This window comes from Ambystoma mexicanum, chromosome 4q (genome assembly GCF_040938575.1).
Source record: "Ambystoma mexicanum isolate Mex_15411 chromosome 4q, UKY_AmexF1_1, whole genome shotgun sequence".
Lineage (NCBI taxonomy): Eukaryota > Metazoa > Chordata > Amphibia > Caudata > Ambystomatidae > Ambystoma > Ambystoma mexicanum.
Genome location: NC_090928.1, coordinates 522,239,405 through 522,260,470, shown reverse-complemented (window position 1 = coordinate 522,260,470; position 21,066 = coordinate 522,239,405). Strand labels below are relative to the sequence as shown.

General features: G+C 49.4%; 1 protein-coding gene across 1 annotated transcript in view; it reads left to right on the top strand.

The window, feature by feature from the left end:
• Positions 1 to 17,280, top strand: part of CFAP61 (cilia and flagella associated protein 61) — a 2,971,729-nt gene extending 2,954,449 nt beyond the window's left edge. Inside the window, exons 26-27 of the mRNA XM_069608074.1 lie at positions 10,955 to 11,045; positions 16,627 to 17,280. Coding sequence (XP_069464175.1) covers positions 10,955 to 11,045; positions 16,627 to 16,827 — 292 coding nt within the window. The 3' untranslated portion in view covers positions 16,828 to 17,280. The remainder of the gene's footprint in view (positions 1 to 10,954; positions 11,046 to 16,626) is intronic.
• Positions 17,281 to 21,066: the final 3,786 nt, after the last annotated feature.

Below are 21,066 nucleotides of genomic sequence, written 5' to 3'. Positions count from 1 at the left end.
CGCTGCCCTGGAAGCTGATGTCCGTGAGGCCGAGGCCACCCATAAATGTAAGAGCTGGTCCCCGAAATCTTATACGGTCCTACAAATGGTGAGAAAGAGGCTCGAGGCGCACTACGCCGACGCCACAGCAAACCTGCTAACCAGAACCAAACAATGGTACTACGTCCATAACAATAAGGCTAACAAACTGCTGGTCAGTGTTGGGGGTGTGTCCTGACCCCCAGCGATCCCCGTAAGCCCCCCAGCACACAAAGACTCACTCGACACACGTCCTTCTGGCTCGGGCTTCCCGATCGCACTGTCGCGGCCGGGAACGCCCCATTTATTTATGCTGCACGCGGTGGCGTGCAACGTCATGCGGCCGCATGCGCGCCCCGTCATCGGGCAGCGACACACTCCTCCTTTTTCGGGAGGACAACAACAAACATTTAAATACTACACACTGCAAACCAACTATCACTACAATGATAACCACATCTAAGACCCAGTTCCAAAACACCCCTTTATTGACAGCCACCCGGGTCCCTTTATTTAACAGTTCTCACCATCAGGATGCTCAGACAAATGTCCCAATACGTAGTCGCTGAGGTGAGCGGGTTTCCCTCTCCCAGCCCTCTGGGGGTACCTCCCGCTCACCTGCGGCACAGATAATCTGTCCATAGGCGTCGTCCGGGCCGGGGACTCAGGCAGGCAGGGTGTCTCTCCTTGGTCCTCAGGAACCACCCTTAAGTCCGGATCAGGGTGCGGGTCAGGTCTCGGATCTCCTAGCTTCTTGAAGAAGCTCACATTGTGTGTTACCGCAGACCTTCCGTCTGAGGCAGTCACCATGGATCCCTTGACTGTAACGATGTCCAGCGGCCCAGGCTCATACGGAAGGGAGAGCTTTCCATGGGGGTGTCTATTTCGAATGAGGACCTCATCGCCCAGCTCCAGCCGCTGCGGGCGAAGTCCTCACCGGATCTTTTCCTGCTCGATCCTCACTCACCGGTCTGCCTCGACCTGTTGGTTGTCGATTACCCCCGGTTCTTTCTCCCCCACCTCCGGTAACAGTCCCCGAGGGCACCGTTTGAATAACGCCTCTGCCGGGGCCACTCTAAAGGTCTTGTTCAGAGTCCTCATCCTCTGTTCGGCTTTGCCGTTTGCCCTTGGCTAGAGGGGTGTGATCTTCCTGTGGAGCACCCCGCAGTTCTCCATTAGCTCAGAGAATCGCTCGCTCTGGAACGGTGCCCCGTTGTTCGAGCACAGTGTGTGAGGGAAGCCATGGGCCGCAAACACCTTTTCCATGGCCACCACCACATGCTCAAACGCCACCCATTCCATGAATTCCACTTCCGGGTATCTTGAGTATTCGTCGACCAGCACCAGGAAGTGGGTGCCCATCGTGGTGGAGCCAAAGTCTGCATGAACAACTTCCCAGGGTCGCATCCCCTGAGGCATCGCCTCTATGGCAGGCTCACGCTGCAGGGGAGACGCCGCCTGACACCAAACGCAGGCCGCCACAAAGTCGTCCACTTTGCGTTCCAGTTCGCAGAACCACACTTTCAATCTTAGGCGGGCTTTAGTCTTGGCGGCGCCCTGGTGTCCACAGTGGGCAAGGGTGATCACCTCCCTCACCTTGGATTGGGGCACGACAATGCGATCTTCCCTGAGCAGAAGACCGGATGCTGAAAAATTGAGCTCCTCCCGGACCTTCCACAGCTGCTCCAGTCCGGTTCTGGCCTCCTGAGTGCGCCCCGCCAGGGCCTCCAGCACCGACTTCCAGGAGCCATGCTGCAGGGAGTGCCTCAGGATTTGGAAACACTCATCTTCCGCTGCAGCGGCCTCGAGCTCCTCCAGAGGCATTGCATTCTGCGTGGCCGCCTCCACCACCACACGTACATGTTCATCGGCTTCTTCCGCACATGTATCATGGTCTTCCTTCCCAGGCGCACCCGGGTGTCTTGAGAGATAGTCCGCCGCATTGTTCGCCCCCGGCCGATACACCAAGGTGACTCCGTATTGCAGGAGAGCAAGCATCCACCGCTCAATCCTTGCCGGCTGCTTGGATGACGACCCGGCCAAGATAGGAAGCAATGGCTTGTGGTCCGTCACCGGGCATCCGAGGACGTAGAGCCGGAAGTGCCTGCAGCCCCAGAGCACCGCCAGCGCCTCGTGCTCAATCTGGGAATACCGTTGCTCCGCATCCGACAGCGCTTTGCTGGCGTAAGCCACCGGGCGGACACCCCCATCACGGTCAATATGCGTCAACACGGCGCCCATGCTGAACGGGCTGGCTTCAACAATGATCTCTGACGGCAACGCTGGATCGAAGAAGGCCATGGTATCCTCTGCTGCCAGGGCACCCGTGATGTCATCGAATGCCGCCTGTTCAAGCGGACCCCAGTTCCAGGTGGTATCTTTCCTTGTCAGTGCTTTGAGTGGTTCCGACCTGGAGGCAAGATTCTGGATGAACCGTCCACAGTATGTAACAATACCTAGGAAGCTCCGCACATTGGAAACGGATTCCGGAGGCTGTGCCTTTTTAATGTCCTGGACCTTCTTGGGATCCAGTGATACACCCCCTTCTTTAAATACAAAGCCAAAGAACTCTATTGATGGTCTCAAAAACTTGCATTTCTCCTTGTGGAGGGTGAGGCCCAGGGACTGCAACCTCTCAAACGTTTTCGCCAGCCGCCTCAGATGGTCCACCTCCGTCCTTGCAAACTACAGGATATCATCACTGATATTGAAGACACCCTCCAGATCTGCTAGGGCATCGGATGATATTTGGAACACCTCCGCCGCCGAAGACACACCAAAGCTCAGTCTTTTGTAGCGGTATAGCCCTCGGTGTGTAGTAAAGGTGGTAATATACCTCGACTCAGGGTGGAGAAAAACCTGGTGGTAGCCCGCTCGGAGGTCCAGCTTTGAAAAGAAACGAGCGCCTTGTACCTCGGCAATGATGTCATCAATCGTCGGGGTTAGGTGCCTCTCTCTCTTGATAGCTTTATTCGGCAGCCTCATGTCGACACAGATTCTGACGGCATCTGGTTGTTTGGGTTTCTGGGCCACTACAATTGGGGACACCCAGGGAATCAGACCCTCCACCTTCTCAGTTATGCCAGGATTGACCAAGTTATCGAGCTCCTTGTCGACATGTTCACGAAGGTGAAAGGGTACCCTGTAATGTTTCAGGGCGATGGGCTGCACAGATTCATCAATATGCAGCCTCACTGGGTCACCAGCCATCTGTCCAATCCCATTGAACAGTATGGCATACTTCTCAAGCAAGTCATTGATGTCCTCCAAATAGACCGAGCATGCAAAGCTGACGATGCCGAGGGCCTCTGCCGCTGCACAGCTCAACAAAGTATTGGTGCTCACCGGTGTTACGTAGAAGCGTGCAGTGATTTGTGAGCTGTCGTGCTCCACCTTTGCCACAAAAGCACCATCCAGTGGGATAGGGTCCAGACCACCGAAAGCAAAGATGCAGGCTTTCGGTGCCACCAATTTAGGAGGCATGTCCATAGCGTCATAGTGTCCCCGGCCATCACATTGATGGACGCCCCCGTGTCCACCAGGACCGGGACTGGAGACCGATTGACTTCCACCACGCACCTTGGCTGCCTCCTGTTCTTCCCTCTCAGGATCCCCACGCTGGAGGCGAAGAAAATGTTCTCTTCCTCCTCTTCATCTGCCTCTTCCACTTGGGCGTCCTCGTCACTCTGGTCCACCTGAGCGACGTTAGGCGGTCTGCCCTGGTGAAGGAGACTGGACCGGGCCGGGCCTCGTGGCACCATCACAGGCATGGCCGCCTTGCACACCCTCGAGAAGTGATCTGGCAGCCCACACCTTCTGCATGTCCTTCCGGTCGCTGGGCATTCCATTGGGTGGGGCAGGTCGTACCCACACTTTTGGCAGGACTCCCCTGCCCTCCCGGCTCTGTCCCACGGTCCGCCGCCAGGTCTTCTGGTGCCTCTGCCACCGCGCCACATCGCACACACCTCCTCGGTCTTGATGGAGCGTGACCCAGCCTCCATTCTAGCTGCCCTCGCCTCAGACACTTCATGGCATCTCCCCAGTTCTAGGATGCGTGGCAGCGTGATTCCGGGCTCCCTTAACACTTGGCGCCTGAGCTTGCCCGAGGAGCATGCCTGGATGAGCATGGTCCTAATCATGTCCTCCGCATTGCCCCAGGCACAAGCGAGCGACAGGCGCCTCAGGCACCCATAGAACATGTCCAAAGTCTCGTCCTCTTTCTGTTTGACTGACAACATCACAAAGCGTTCATAGTCCGCGTTGGCAAGAGGCAGAAAATGGGCGTGAAGCGTGGTTTTTGCCTGACCGTAGGATCCATCCCCTGGTGGAAGCGATTCAAAGATCTCCTGGACCGAGGGCCCTGCCGAGTACAACATGGTTGCCAGCCTGCTGTTATCATCAACCACTTGAGCGGCCCGAAAGTACATGTCCAGGCGGTCAACCCACCTCTTCCATCTGGGCCCCAAGCTAGAAGGCGGGCCCAAAACATCAAACTCCGGGATGGGCTGCAAGGCCGCGTGTGCACGTGCCTGGGCCATGGCAGGAAGGATTGGCTGGACAACAGGTGCTACCACTGGCTGAACTGGAGGCACTGGGCCTTGAGGCCCTGCTTGAGCAAGTGGAGACTGCTGCACCGCTACTGGTTGTACACCTTTCTGATCTTCAGTATCACTCATGAGTTTGAGCGCACAGGCACCCCCAGCATGGAAATTGGAGGCCGCAACTCAAACTCTGATCCACCTCCAGGCATAGGAAAGTTCACCCTGGGAGCGAAGATGGCAAGAACACACTGCCCCCCTCCACGGGTAATCCTTAACAGCCCAGTCCCAGCCACCAGGCCTGATGATTCCAGGAAGCATAATGAAGAACCACTGCAACACACCTCCGTGATGATGAAGAAGATGAAAAAGCAGTAGGGGCACCAGTCTGATGATGAAGAGGATGAAGAAAGCCCCAGCCTTCAGCTGTTCCAAAAATTGAGTCAAGGAAGAATTATGGGTTATGCAGGCCCAGCCATTGTAGCCCTCCTCCTCGCTTGCACTCGACGTAGAAGACCCAAAATTCGGGCATAGGCACGCAGATTAAACTGTCCGCTAGCAGTGTGTCCAAAAATTAGACCTGGATGCCACTCACCGCCCAAACCGGAGCTCTGTGAAGTCCACGGCCTGATTATTCAAAATGGACGCCAGCCGCGTGGATGAAGCACGGCCTACGGCATGAAACGAAATGTCAGCAAGATTCCGTTTCAGGAAGAAAAATTGCAAATTTGTCACCGCCGGGCCCAGGCATCATTCCCCACTCGTCGCCACTGTTGGGGGTGTGTCCTGACTCCCAGCGATCCCCATAAGCCCCCCCAGCACACAAGGACTCACTTGACACACGTCCTTCTGGCTCGGGCTTCCCGGTCGCACTGTCAGAGCCAGGAACACCCCGTTTATTTATGCTGCACGCGGCGGCGTGCAACGTCACGCCGCCACGTGCGCGCCCCGTCATCGGGCAGCGCCACAGTCAGTAAACTGGTTAAGGAAAAGAGCAGAAACACCATCCTCGGTCTCCGCGACGCACAGGGGACAATCCACTACGCGGATCATGAGAAACTGCGACTGGCAGCCGCCCACCAGTCGGAAATAATGACCGCAGTCCCAGGGGACATAGATGAGCAGCGCTCCTACATCCAAGAGGCAGCGCTTCCGCCCCTGAACCCGGAGGCGAGAGAAGAACTTGAAATGCCTATCACAAGTGAGGAAGTGGAGGAAGCCATTAAAAGCCTAAAGCCCAGGGCCCCAGACCCAGACGGATTCTCCACACGCTTCTATAAACTCTTCCGCCCCCAATTAGTGGCCCCCCTGACCCGCCTCTTCAACTCGTTCGCAGCCACTAGAACGGTGACCACAACGATGTAGGAGTCCATCACGGTCCTGATTCTCAAGCCTGGAAAGGACCCCCAGGAGAACAGCTCATATAGGCCCATCTCTCTGTTGAACTTGGATGCCAATATATACTCCAAGATCTTGGCCAATCGCCTCGCACCTATTCTTCCGAGCATCATAGACCCCGATCAGACAGGGTTTATATACCACAGATCGACGAAAGACAACATTCGCAGGGCACTGGATCTAACAGAGGTCGCCAGTCAGGACTCTCAACAACTGGCCCTGCTGGCGCTGGGCACAACCAAAGCCTTCAACAAGGTGGACTGGCCCTATCTGCGCCTCACCCACGAGAGCTTCGGCTTCGACTCGACCTTCAGGAGGATGATCTTAGTGAACTATCAAGCCCCTAAAACCGGCTGAGAGTCAACAGCTGCTTGTCGGACCCAATCCATCTCACATGCGGAATGCGACAGGGATGTCCACTATCCCCCCTGCTCTTCGCTTTGGCCATGGAACCGTTAGCCCAGCGAGTTCACCAGAACTCCTTGATTAGTGGCCCGGGGATCAACTCAGCCAACACAAAATTACCCTCTACGCAGACAGTGTGTTGCTAACCATTACGAACATCAAAGCTTCCATGAGGGCAGCCCTGACCGAAATCCAGGACTTCAGGAGGCTATCGGGATTCGCCATCAATTTCCAAAAATCAACAGCTCTCGGAGTGGACCTGCTCTCAGGTGAGAGGGACGCCCTAGAGAAGCACAGCCTGTTTCAATGGAGCACCCAGGCGATCCCATACTTGGGGGTTCAGATCCCCACTCACCCAGCGAAAGTTTACAGGCCAACTTCCCCCCACTCTTCGAGGAGTTGAAAAAGGACCTTGCCCGTTGGCAGACGGGAGATCTCGTTGTTGGGTCGCATAACAACATGCAAAATGAACCTCCTCCCCTGCTTCCTTTACGCCTAGGCTTCCCTCCCAACCTCAATCCCTCTTCCCCCTTTACAGCGGCTCCAAAGGAAAATCATCGGCTTTATTTGGAAAGGCAAGAAACCGCAGATCCCTCGGAGAACGATGATGGCCAGCACGAGACTGGGAGGACTGGGCGTGCCGGACCTCCGGAAATACCAAATAGCCGCACAACTGGCCCACTTTCAAGCATGGGGACTCGCCACTGGGCGCCCGAAGTGGGTAGAGATCAAACAATCCCGCCTCCCCCTTCTCCCGTTTATTCCTACTGCACTACGCCAGAGTTGGCCAGGAGTGTTGACCGCCACGAAGCAGTCGATAAAGGCATGGGAGTGGGCCCGCAGACACCGAGGTATCCCAGGAGGCTTGAGCGCATCCTCCCCAATCTTCCTCAACCCCGCCTTTTCCCCGGGAGCACACCCAAAGAACTTTAGGAACTGGGTGGCAGGAGGCCTTGAAACTCTGGGGCAGCTCTTCGCAGGGGACGCCCCCCTCACCTTCGAACTCTGTAAAGCGAGTTTTCAGCTAGCGGAGACAGACTTTACCTATGCCCAACTGAGGCACTGGTGCTCCCATCCCCAGACTCGGGCGGCTGCAACACGACCCCTCGCCCCGCTAGAGCTCACAGTGAAGGACCTGCCAGGCGAGGTATGGTCTCATGCCATTAGCCCAGGCTGATTGTAGCTTGTGTTGTGAAGTGGGTCAATTGGAGACATTGAAACATCTATTCATCGCCTGCCCATGGGAAGCGGATGAATTTTCTGGAAAGATTTTCTAACCTACTACTCCTGGGTGAGAACGAGTTGGTTTGGGGCCACTTCCTCTGTTCTTGCCGTTATGGGATTCCTAAACGTGCTATAACTAGAGCACTCTGAACAGGTTGAAGAAGCCCAAGTCTTGTGGCCGTTTTATAGAAATAGTAGCAATTCCTGGTTACCTTACTGCGATTTGTTTTCATAGAGTTTTGTGACTAAAAAATATTACATGCTGGATGCAGTGTCTGAGAGAGTGTTTTTAATATGCAAAAGGTAGACAAATAGTCTAGAAAGTGGTCAGCAGACACGTGTTTCCAACCCTAAGGTTCCTTCTCAAGGCAAGAGAAGTTTTCTGGATCTTGGAATGTGGAATGAGAGATAAGACGTATGGTTGAAGTTCAATAACTGCTAAAATGTCAAGGCTGTTGCCAGCGCGAGCACTTCTTGATCCTAGGAGCCGAATGGAATGCAGCATTATTGAACTTCAACCTTAGGTTTCGAAACACGTGTCTGCTGACCAATGAAAACAAATTGCAGCAAGGTAACCATGAATTTCTACTTTCTCGTTATAAAAGGTGTTGGGTTCACCTTTCCACACCTGTGACCTTGCACGGAATTAGTGTCAGCCACAAAATAGAGCTCAGCACAGGAGTGTTCTATCCTAGAGCCCATTGTTCCCTCTTCTTATAGAAATACATTGTGCCTCTATTGTTTTTCTTCGGGAGAAGTTTAAGACTGGAATGACATTTTTGTAATGAAATTAGGAATGTATTTTAGGCAATTGTATAGTATGTTTGAAAGTGTTTTTAGGAACTGTATTGTATTGAAATGGATTTGTTGCTTTGGCGGCTATCTTAGTACATGTGTATTTTTTTGTTAAATGTATGAAAGAAAAGTAATGAGTTGGTTGAAATTGCCTAATCTAAGCGGCCCTCTTCTAGAAATGTATTGTGCGCTTTTGATGTATTTTTCTGGTATGAGATTATCCGGTTATGAAATTGGGAATGTAATTTAGATAATTGTCTAGGCACTTTGAATGTGTTCTTATGAATTGTATTGTTTTGAATTGCATGTGTTGTCGCGATGGCTATTTTAGTATATGTGTATCTGTTTTTATGAACTTTATGAAAGAAAAGTAACGGAATGTGTTAGGGGGTGAGTGTACTTTTACTTGAATATGATTCTGTTTCGTATCTGATATAAAAGCAATATGTTAAGTTGTTTGTCCAACTATATAACATAATCATCTGTGTATTAAGGAATGTGTGGGGATGTATGTGTTGCAGGGTGAGATATCACAGTAGTTCATTTGCTTCAAGCCAGTTGGCATCCAGAGGCACCATCCTGGCCTGTGTGAGTGTGCCTGGAGATGATGGACCGGTACAGTTGACGTGTTTGTCAGCGAGTGAGGTGAAGGTCAGCCAGAAGGTGCAAGGGTGTTGGGTGTGAAGGGATTCTTGCTATGCTTCAGGGGTAGAGTAGTGGAGGCGGAAGGGTCTATGCAGTGTGCTAGTGTTGGTTATGGTACATGGCTGAGAGCTAGATTGAGATTGCTTCGGAGCCGAACAAGGGACTGCATAGACATATTGAGCCATTCTGAATGATGTACCATAGAGAGCAGGGCAATGGAGTTCTTCTGATCTTGCTCCGTTGCTCCCCCTCAACACTGCCCTCGTTCTGCCTTTTTCGTTTGTCCCCTGCTCCCACTGGCTTCTACAGATAGATTGTCACTGTCTCTATTGTTCTCCCAATCTCTTTCTCTCGTTCTTTCTACACCCAAAAGCTTGGCTGGTTCATTGTGCAGAAAAGATGCGTGAGTGCCTGGTGAGGTGCCTGGGAGCGCCCCGCATTTCCTGAAGTGCTGGTGGCTTTTCGCCACATACGCTTTTTATTTGGGAGGACACACCGAGTTATGAAACCCCATGCCCCTGTTTTCCCTTCCTAATGGTGAGGATGGCAGTCTCAGAGCTGTCTCAGGCATCCCGCTGCCTTTCACAGGTTCTATTCTGAGTGTTGAGTGGGCCCGCCTCTCGGAATAGTGGTACCTCCTGGGTGTTGGCCCATTAGGAGAATTTCACTAGAGCAAAGAACTGCATTCGGCAGGAAAGCAGAGCTAGGACCAAAATCCGAGGTCATTTTCCCAGGACAGCTGGGCCGGCTTCAAACTGCAGGTACTTGGGGAGCTTGAACATGAGTTCTTCAGTGGACAAGTGGGTGACCAGTGAAGGGTCAATGTTCTCTAGTACTGGGGCCCGCCGACTAGAGTAGCAAAGAATAGAAGAGCACATATAATGCCCGCCTGTCACATAAGCACACATGCCCATTCAGCCACAGAACCCCCATTTCAGCTGGTGCTGAGGTATCTCCTTGGTGGTGAGACTTCCTGCACTTGTGGTGAATCAGTGCTGATCATGATGAGAGCTGCAAACACGTGCTACTTGGTGTTGAGACTTGCCGTCTTCTTCCCAAATCAGGTCTGCTCTGCTGGTTGTTCTGAAGTAGAATGCTGGAGTGCACTAAGGATAGTGTGAGATCCTGTGCAACACAACGCATTTACTTTTGAAATATGTCATGAGTTGTCTGATCTCCAGCCGCAGAGGCTTTGGCAGTACCCGAGCCCACTCGCTGCGTCTTTCTTGCTATGAAGCGTTGTTGGTAAACCTTTCCCTCAGGATACTCTCTATAGATGACCTGAATCCCACTGTATCTGAAGTCCATGCAATGGGATGCACTGTAGTCATCTGTTTGCCTTCTTTGTGTAAACCTGTGTCTCGCATGTTCATAAATAATCCCGCCCCCCCCCCCATGCTAGGCGCGGTTTGGCTTTTCAAACAATTGTCATCTATTTATTTCCCACAAATTGCGCAAAGCAGCTGAACATTTACGCAAGGGCTGACCACGCTGCAAGACTCTGGATTGTCTTTCCCTGACATATATTAATCCTGAAACACTAACGCCACACAACATTTGTGTCATTGTCTCCCCCAAATGTAATTTGTGTATGCAGCAGTTCAGTTAATCCCGCAATCTGCTCTGCTCAAATGAGGGCAGATAACGGAGGCCCCGTCCCTTACAGGTCCTCCGGCTTTCAAATTCTGATAAAATCGGGATTCTTTGCCGGGTCTTGGAATTAAGCCACTTTAAATGTAATTACTGGAGCTGGCTGGGCACCAGGAACATCCATTAAACGAATTGATTGGGCGTGATGCAAGGGCAGGCATTTTGTGAACAAGCGACCAGGGCTGTGAAGTACAAAAAGAGGGACGACTCGGACGAGGGAACATGTGAATACTTTATTCGTCGTGTGAGGATAACTCAATTCTGCCTCTTTTCTCCCCCAGCTACTTCAGCGAACCCTGGTCCTTGCCAATCTTCCACGATCGATTTATGGATTTCAGACAAGAAGTACGCCAGATTCTGGCGTCGGCGCAAGTAAGTCACCGTCACTAGTAGCAACATGAGGCGTTCGCTGGGGGTCGCCCCTAGTCCTATACTATTCCATTAGCATGTCGATAATGCACTGAGAACCAAAATGACCAGGTATCCCATTGTACTTCACTACTGTGTAGGTTTCTCATGGCAGGGGCGCAAGGAAACCTACATTTCGGGTTGGGGGGAGCTAAATGGTGGTGGGAGGGGCCACTTCAGAAAATAGGCAGGGCAAACTTGGAGGCTCTACCCTTCTACCCCCCAATGGTCTGTTGTGAGAACAAACTATCAAATAGTATATTTTAAAGTGCAATACGCAGAGAGGTGATGGAGGACTTTCTTGAAAGTAACAGCTTTAAAGTTTTACTGCATTTGTTCAAATACATTTTTCCGAACAAACACAGTAAAACTTTAACGCTGCCAGTTTCAGGGAAAGGCTTCCCTCACCTCTCTGCCTAACAAAATGCAAGTGCGCAGATCCAGGGGTGCACCTAGGCTTACATTTAGGTGGGCACTAATCCTTCAGGGCCGTCATTTAGGGGTCGCCAGGGTTTGCACATGCGACCCCTGAAGTCTCCTGTGCTACCCCTAAAAAAAAGAACATATTTTTGGGAGTTTTTTTATTTTTTTTTAATGGAAGGTCCTGTGCTGGGGCCAGCACCACGTGTCTCTTTGTTTCTGGAGTGGCTGGCTTTCTTGTTCAGGTTTTTAAAAAAAAATAATAAAAAAACAGGCGTTTCCTCAAGTGTACAACTTTGAGCTGTGACCCTAAATAAGAAAGGATAGGAATAACATATAATTTGTCTTTATGGAATTGTATACGATAATTGCTCATTAAAGGTTTATTTCGGGCACACTTCAGGGGTGAGTCCCAAACATGTTTTTTTCTGCTGCTGTCTCTGTTATGATCATCACAAGACATTCCACGTCGGTCACTTGACAAAATCCTTGTGCCTAAAAGCTTGTTTACAGTGTACACATGTTTTACCATAGCACATAACCTGTCCCTTGATTTCATTGTGCCACAATGAATACCATGTTGTAATGTGTCTATCTTTCCTATCTCCATGGCAAGCTGTTCAGGATGTTTGTTTGTATGTATGAGGTAACGAGTGCCCAGAGTACGGAATGCCATGTAAGGCCAACCTCTGAAGCCTGAAAAGTGGAAAACAGGCTTGACATGTGGCCAACTTTGCACCAGACCTGCAGATGAACTGGCCTGCTGTTAAGTGGTATCCACTACAGAGTTCAATTTGCTTTCTGACTTTGAGAACATTCAGACATGTAATTAATCATTTTACTATAGCCGGTAAGATGGCTATAGCCGGTAAGATAGCTCAGTGGGTTGATCGCTTGTTGCAGCAATGTGTCTGTGATCGGCAGGTTACAGGTTTGATTCCTGCCAAGGCCGACTCAGCCTTTCATCCTTCTCAGATTGATAAGAGTTACCACACAGGTTGGGTGATACTGTATGTATTTGTGATCTGTATAAAGCGCATAAGGGTAAGTGCTATATAATAACACATCATTATCATTTGGCCTTGGACGTCTGCTTACATTCACAGTAATTTAGTAATATGGGCCTGTACACACTGATATTAACGATACATATGGTGATCCATTCTTGCATGAAATATATATCACATTACAGTGATATCGTAACCATATTTTTCGTAGTGTAATTAGCAACAATGCTATGTGATGCCACTTCCTGTTTTGTTAAGGGGTGAAAGATCGTGTTCCATCGCTTCCTGTGATGTTTCTTCAGGTTAGGTCAAATGGCATCACTTCCTATGATGTCATCAGAGGTCAGGGGTTGTGTGATGTCACTTCTGCTACCCCTGGCATTTTGGTGAAATGACATCCCTGTAACCCTTCAAATGTTGGGAGAGGTGCTAGCCTCAGAGACAGTGGAGGAGTGGCAAACTTACTTGTGTAGGGGCATCTAACTTCTTTACTCATTGTAATGAGACTATTCTAGTGCAGCTTCAATTTTACAGTTGACTCTCTCCCTCCTTTAAGTCTGAAAACACCCACTTCTTGCAAATCCTGAAGGTCCTAGAAAGTGTGAAAATGGCAGATGGTGTGCAATGAAAGACTCAATATCATAGCATAACAAGACATAGCAGAGTCAGGGGTAGTACTTTGGGCGGGCCAAGCAACTTCAGTGGCTGGAGCAACAGGGGAGACAATGTAATGTTGGTTCTAACACAGTTAGTCCGCTATACTAGAATCTCTGGTGTACTGACTGGCTGGTGAGACTATGTCTGCCTGTCAAAGCAAGTAATAACAGACTCTGCGAGGGCCAGTGCAGCAATAATGCAATTATATGTGGCAGTATTGGAGCTACTAGCAGAGGAGCACCAGGGTACACTAATGTGTCCATACACTTATTAAAACTGTCCTATTGTAAGGGTGTAAATGTAATCACTTGGAAGCACTGCAATTTTTGCAGTTTAAGTCAGGGTGAGATTACATTATTTGCCTGGGATCACACACTTACACTAAACAGCGAAGCTGGGATTTTAACCAAATCTGCGTTTTGGGAACAGCCACCTTCTTCCATGCTTTAATTGGAATACATATTTAAGTTTAGGCTGTCAAGGCCTACCATATTACTGCCCTATAGGGTTTACTTGCAAAATACACAAATTGCATATTAAAGCATCATGCCAACATGTAAATCCTTATAGTGGCATGTTGAGCCAAAATAATATCTGTGTACCTTTTATTTTCCAATCCTGAACGCAAAACTATAAGATGCAAAAGGCAAAATATCTATTTACCCACTTTATTTTCAGCACTTTAAGACACACAATAAAAGAAGCTTTGTAATAAGCTCACTTAGGTTTGGAGATTAGTCACAAACTTCCAGCGTGTTATGTATGGTTTTAAGAACATTCAGTGAGGACATCACAACAAACTTTACTTTTTGGCATATCAAGCTATAGGACATTATGGGTATTAACAAATATTTCAAATGGTGCTTTATTATGTTGCTAGTTTTAACTATCACAGATTTGCAAGGTGACTGGTGGTCTTTCAGTTGGAAATACACCATCATAAATAAGAAAGGCTCTGCTGCTGATGACAAAAGAAACGTGTTGTGGTTCATTACGGCACAGGCTGACTCCTGGCCACCAGCCTTCTGAGCGACTGCGTTCCAGTGTATTTTTATTGCTGCCTTGTTTCCTGTAGCAATATTTGAAAGACCTTTTTCCAGTTGTTTTTCCTTTAAGTGGGCAGGGGGTAGCCGGAATGGAGCCTTGGCAGTCTCCAAAAAGTGCTACCGAGTTGGGGCTCTGCCGGTGCTCTGCCCTCCCCCACCTCCCCCCCATTAGCTCTACATGGGCAGCCCTTTCATCAAGGAGCTGCATGGTTAAAGGGCTGCCTGCGTAGGTTGGTGTTAATGATTCTTAATCAGAGGCGCCAAGCCCTCAGGCATCCCTTTGACAATGCAGCTTTGTTGAGTTAAAAGGATTGCCTGAGGGAACTGGCACCTCTTACAAAGAAGGAAAAGGAGAGGCGGGATGCACTGTCATCATTCCTTTTGGTGCATCTTTCCTCTCATTTTGTTTCCCAATCACAGACTCTGAATCCTGCATGTAGCCTGCCGGCAGGGCTCAGAATCTGTGATTAAGAAATAAAAAGGAGAGGTGGTGCACACCAAAAGAAATGATAGCAACGCGCCCTGCCTTTCCTGCTTGGCTCCCACGGCCAACAGACCAAGCAATTACCAGCCTACCCCCCAGCACCCCCCCACCCCTGCCAACCCCCCACCAGTACTTAGGCCATGCCCCCTAACTAAAGTCCACCCTGACCCCAGCACCCTCCATTTTTTTCCTAGTGCTTAAACTGAAGCAAAATTGGGAAAGGCGTATTTAGTAGACATGTTCAGTGCATGGAAAAGTAATACAGAAGCAACATGAGGTTGAGGGAATGGCATTCCACAGAATAGTAACATGGAATCAGGTTTTCAGAATAGATGCAATTTAAAATGCATTAGGATGAAATTACAAATGGCAAAGCTCAAACAATATTATTACTCACACTATAATTGGGGCAATGGCACCGGAGAGGGGGGTGAGGGTTGCTAAATACCGGGGAGGTCAGATCTCGACGGTGTCTAGCAACACTCAAGCCCTCTGTAGTGAGACCTCTCCGGTGTCTAGCAACACTCACTTCTCTGGTGAGACCTCTCTGGTGTCTAGCAACACTCACTTCTCTGGTGATACCTCTCCGGTGTCTAGCAACACTCACTTCTAGTGTCATGGCCTACTCCTAGGCTCACTGCTGTCACTGTGTCCTACAAACTTCTTTGCCCAACCGTGTTACTTCCCTCCCCGACAATGTCGGTCCCATTTATTTCATTTGTTTTCATGTGCTAGATAATGGAATCCAACTGGAAGAGGTACTCCTTGCAAGGGGAGACTTTCAGATTACTGGTGTGTGGATGCCTGACTGGGGTTGGGCTTTTCAACCCCCCAGTTTCAGAATTACCCTAAACATGCAAGCAATCAGTAATGAAATACATGATTTGTGATTGTGTATCTACGTATATTCATTTGCATCTGTTCGGAACACCTGACTGTATGATACTGTTCGCTAGGTTGACCTATGCCAGACCTTCAACTTCAAGTTGTTTCTGCAGACTGTCAAAAGGCTTTAAATGGCCAGCGCTAGCTGGGACGGTGACCCTGGCAGTCCAAAAACTGCTCCCAAGCCGGAGCACTGCCATGCCCTATCAGCCCCCCACCAATAAGTACCCAACACAATTTTGCCTGTGCGTGCACATGCACTTGTTGATCATCACAGGCACCTTGCCGATCGATTTACACTTGTTGAGAAAAATGCATTTAGGGAGATGAGCAGTTGTACTCTGATGAAGCAAGATAGCTCAAACCTCACAGCCAAGAGATGAGGCTGTCCAAATAAGTGCATATGGTTTGTGGCTGGCAACAATGTTAGTGCCATGGCGAGTATTGTGACAAATGAAATGAGCATCCACCCCCAGTGTGTATTATGTGCTCGGAAGGAATGCATGTTTGAATCACTATCATGCACATATTTGTCAAATATAAAAATCTGCGGTCATTCTGAGGCTCTCAAATTGCTCTTTGGTGTTATGTAAAGCAGCTAGCAAACCGCATTGGTGCTGTTTGTCCCATCTTTCTTATTGGTGACTTATTTACACAATGAGTTGAATCGTTAAATACTGTGAGAGACAGTGATTTATTTATAGACAGCTATTTATTTACAAAACAGCCAAAAATAGATGTATTTGCATTGTACAGATTGGATGTAAACAAAACCACCTGAGGCTATGCTGAGTGACCCAGTGTACATATTTGCATATATCATGATGTATTGTTTGGGGCAGCGGCCTCTGCCCAGCACACTTTAGACCATGCCGAGCACCTGGACCACAAACCACTTGTTAGAGGCCCATCGCCCCTCTATTTCTCATCCCACTATAGATAAAGTGCTATCGGACTGTGGGAAAGGGGCTGTGGGGGGGCGGGTGCATGGTGGGACAGTCATGAGGTGTGTTTTATCTGTGCCTGACCTCTATGTCTCTCTGTAGGGTCCGGGCGGGGCCTCCATGGAGCAGCTGGCCCGAGATGCATTGGAGAACGAGGCAGCGCTGACCGAACCCCCGCGGGCCTACTTGAAGAAGTGCTTCGAGGAGAAGGGCTTCCGGCGCGGCGTAGACCTCGGCAGCCTCCGTTTCCTGGACTACAACCGTGACCTGCTGCCCATGTTTGCCAGGCCTGGCATGGTTTAGAGACACCAGTGAGGCTACAAGTGAAAGACTACACGGGGCCTCTGCCATGGAGGCTGCAGGCAAACGTGTTCGAGGTTCCCTTTAGGCTGCACACTACAGAGGAAAACGGGTGTTAAACCGTACGTAAAGAACATGTGAGATTTGTTTTACAGGAAGAAAGTTCTGCTGGATTCTAAGTGATTGCTAATAAACATGTATTGTTATAAACGACTCCTCTGCTCAACCAGAACGTCTGTTATCCTGCAGAGGGCATCCAACCCCACATGTGTGCGTGCAGCAGGCAAGAGGGACCCAGCCAGCCAACACACACTTCCACGCAGAAGAGACACTCTCCGCAAGTGCAGAAGGAGAACGAAGCTCTGGGTTATTGTTACTGCACTTTATTCTTTTCCTAAATGATGCCTTAAACACAATTGAATGACACGATTAAAAAGCAATTGCAGCTAATGTGAATGTAAGTGACGACTCCATTCATTCTCTGTGTGATAGGAACACATGGGCGGTAGGCGGTAGGCGTCTGCTTTACAGGGCACTGATTAAACCGGAAAGTGGCTGGGGTCACGAGTAGACTCTGAAAAAAGCAATCCTTGGGCCGAATCGATCATTTCATGGGGACATGGGATTCACACACGGGGTGGGATCTTTCCTCTGCCCGGCTGCACGCAGCTGCCCCCGAATGTTAAACCAGACAAGCCAACTCTTCACAGAAACTAAGGGGCCTGAAAGAAGAATTGTGTTAAAGCGTGATCATGATGAACGTCCCTTTATGGTCAAATGTGTGTTTGTTAAAGACGGAGTATACAACAGACACGTGTCTGTAAAAGGTTGCTTTAATGTCACAGGTCAACAGCTTACAAACACCCTAACCAGGTTTGCTGCCTTAACAATGTAACACCCTCACAAATCTCTAATACAAAGTGTCCCCCTAACCCATCCCTCTCCCCTGATGCCCACCCTCCCTGCTCATCTCCAATGCCTGTAGCCATTTTCAGCGCCCGATCACCGATCCCCGAGCCGGGCTCTGATCCTTCTTGCAACTGTAACATTCCTCAATCAGGTTCACTACAGCCTTTTAATCAAATATCACCCCGCAATCTCAATGTCTTTTAAACCAACTATCCATTGTGGACATCCCTCAGCCAGGTTCACACTTGTCGTCACAATGTTCACAGGTATGTCACTGATTACCCTCAATTTGCAGGCATCCCTCTGCCGGGTTCACATTTGCCAGGTTCACAGTTCAATCAGTTTTCTCCCATGTGTCAAAGACATTCGAGTGTATGAGGGGTTTTGTTCGACCCTCATAGGAACACTTTGACACTTCACACTAGCCTCTCCTAAGGGCTCTTGGTCTTCGTAGTTTCAACAAAACACAACCCAAAAGGGCTTTAGTCGGAATCCTTCGAATGAGCTTCCCGCGACGCCTGACCTCTCTGCTTCTGAACCTTTTACTAGGGTTTCTTTAAAGTTCAATTACACAAGTTCTTTGTTCAACAAGGTTGCCGCCTGCAACCTTGGGCCCAGCACAGTTCGGTTTTACTATCTGTCTTCTCCGATTCACCAGCTGTGCTGAACTGTTGGAGTTTCTTGTCTCGGGAGTCAAGGACAGCACCACGGCAGCAATCGCTTATCCCCACTTTGGCTGTCAGCACAGGATGGGCCCCATGTGCTGTTGACACCTGTCACACCACACACCAGCTGGACTTCCCAGTCTTATGAATTCCCTTTCGAAGGCTTTGCGGATCTCAGTTGAAAAGGACAAGGGCAATTCCCTCCAGGTCTCTCTGCCTTTCTCCTCCCTCTGAACTGTCGGTCCGGAATAGCTGCTTCCTCATGCGTTCGGCCTTGCTCGAAGTGTGCTTTCATGCTCTGTCTTTTATCCCTGTGGGGAATGTGCGTAGTTATTGTCAATTGCCTGACTCTGCCTGACCCTTGTGTTGGGGCATAATAATTCATAATAATTTGGCACTTATATAGCGCTACGAACCCTCAGGTATCTGAGCGCTGCTTATTACCCACGGTGTGTGGTGCTCATTTATCGACCTCGGAAGGATGAGTTTGGCCCAGCCGGGATTCGAACCTGCGTTAGCAGGCTCTGCACGGATGTCAAAGCGAGCGCTCTACTCGCTGTGCCACTTGACCGGCATGTCAGGTAAACGGCTCGGGTGTTAGTCCGTTGTCTGTCACGGTGTAGGAAAGTGTTCGTGTTGGAAAAGGGGGGTAGAACTTCTGAATATCCTATGGGGGGATGGGGAAAAGGTGCTATAGGGAAGGGGGTACCACATCTCATCCATCGGTGTGCCACTTCCACTCACTGAGGACCCCTCATCCAGGTGATCCTCCCGCACTTGTCACCTACAGGAACTGGATCCAATAGCGATGGCTATGTCCTGGGCACCTGGACGACAGATCCCCGGGGACTAGCGAGCGAGACACCTTCAGGTTTCTCACAGTAGCCATAACAAACCCTTAGCTGGCTCCCCAGCTCATCCTCCTCTAGCTCATCCTCCTCTTTTTTCCACCTTGTTTCTGTCCCACTTCACCACTGAGCGATCGCAGATCCATATTTCTGATGAAAGTTGCATCGCAATGCTTGCAGCATCTATAAAGATCCTATTGGTGCTGGAAGGTGGGAAACTAAACACAAACAATCATTAGAAATCTGCCCCAATTTACCACACATACCCTTTATATGTCCTGGACTTCCATCTCCTGAAGCCCATTATTCCCCTCTCTCGTACCCAACCTCCCCAATCGGAAGATGCTTTAATCCTAAATGAATGAGTGAAATCAAAATAGCACAAAACAATGATATCATAACAGTCTACCTAAGCCTGATCACCAACCGCCTCTTCCTAACCCACCCTTCCAGCATCCCTATATCCATTCCCCCTGCCACTGACTCATAATTCCAAAACCATTTCCAAAACAAAGCTAACCCTGCTAATTTACCAGCGATGATCGTAAAGGACAAACCTTTCCTCACGATCTCCATGATAAATCTCACAATGGCCTTTCTATGTCGAACCAACTCACCAGGGCCCCTATACCCCTTCTTTACCCTGCTACTCACAAACTCTGACCAAGCCTCCTGATATTCCTGAAAGATCGATGCCACCAACGATCACTCAGCCATCTGTAACACGGTCAATGTCCCAACTCCATTGGTTTTTGCAGAATCCTTGTTTGTTGCTTGTCTACTGCAAGAGCCAGCCCTTGAAATCTGTGCCATTGAGAGAGAGAAAATGAATCAGCAATGATCCCCAAAGCAGGCCAGGCCTGAAACACAATATTATTCTCCAGACATCCCAACACAAACAACCTTGGCAATCACAACACCTTCTCATCCTTCACTTACTGCCTGTTCATCAACTGTACCACAGCCATTTAATACACATTAAAGGACACCTTCCTGTTTGCCAGCTCATTGCCTCATAAAACTAGGGAAATCAACAACTGGACAAATTCCAGAAATGCAATATTCATCTGCAAGCCACCACCCCAATCCGCCAACCAATGCTCTGCAAACCATTTCCCATTCCAAAAGAAAATGAAACCTCCTGCCCTTGCAACATCTGAAATAATTTGCACCAACCATTAGTCTGATTCTCCCAGAAACCAGAGGAGACCCTGTTGAAATGCTTCAGAAAAACCTGCCAAAAACAAACGTCCCCTTTAACTGCCCCAGCCAGCTTAATCCTGGGACGTGGAAAGTTAGCCTCTTTCCTGTTCCTTGCCACACTGCTACAAAATGCAGTACTCACCCAGAGCAACCACATTATAGGCAAAATTCAGTTACCTTTATCATCTTTGAACCTTGCCCAATTCCAACTTCTATTTTATTAAACCCTCAGCCAGTAACTGCAACAGCTTGTCCACCTTCTCCAAGGGCAACTTGGAACACATTCCTGCAAGCCACTTAGAACACATGTCAATAGAATTCCTAAAAAAGTAAATATGGTGGGTGACCCTTCTGCCTTACTAGCAGAAAGCCAAGTCCTCTATCGGGACTTCAAATACTTGCTGCAGTCTACCACACTCTTGTTCATCCCCAGCAAACCCCACTATCAAGAAGTCATCCAGGTAATACTGCATCTGATCAGACCCTAAATGGAACTGAAATGACAACTGCAAAAAATTGCTGAAATGTTCGAACAATGAGCATTACATTGAGCAACCCCTGGGCAAATCCCTGGCCACAAAGATACCACCCCAAACTGCATTGCCAACAGCCAAAAG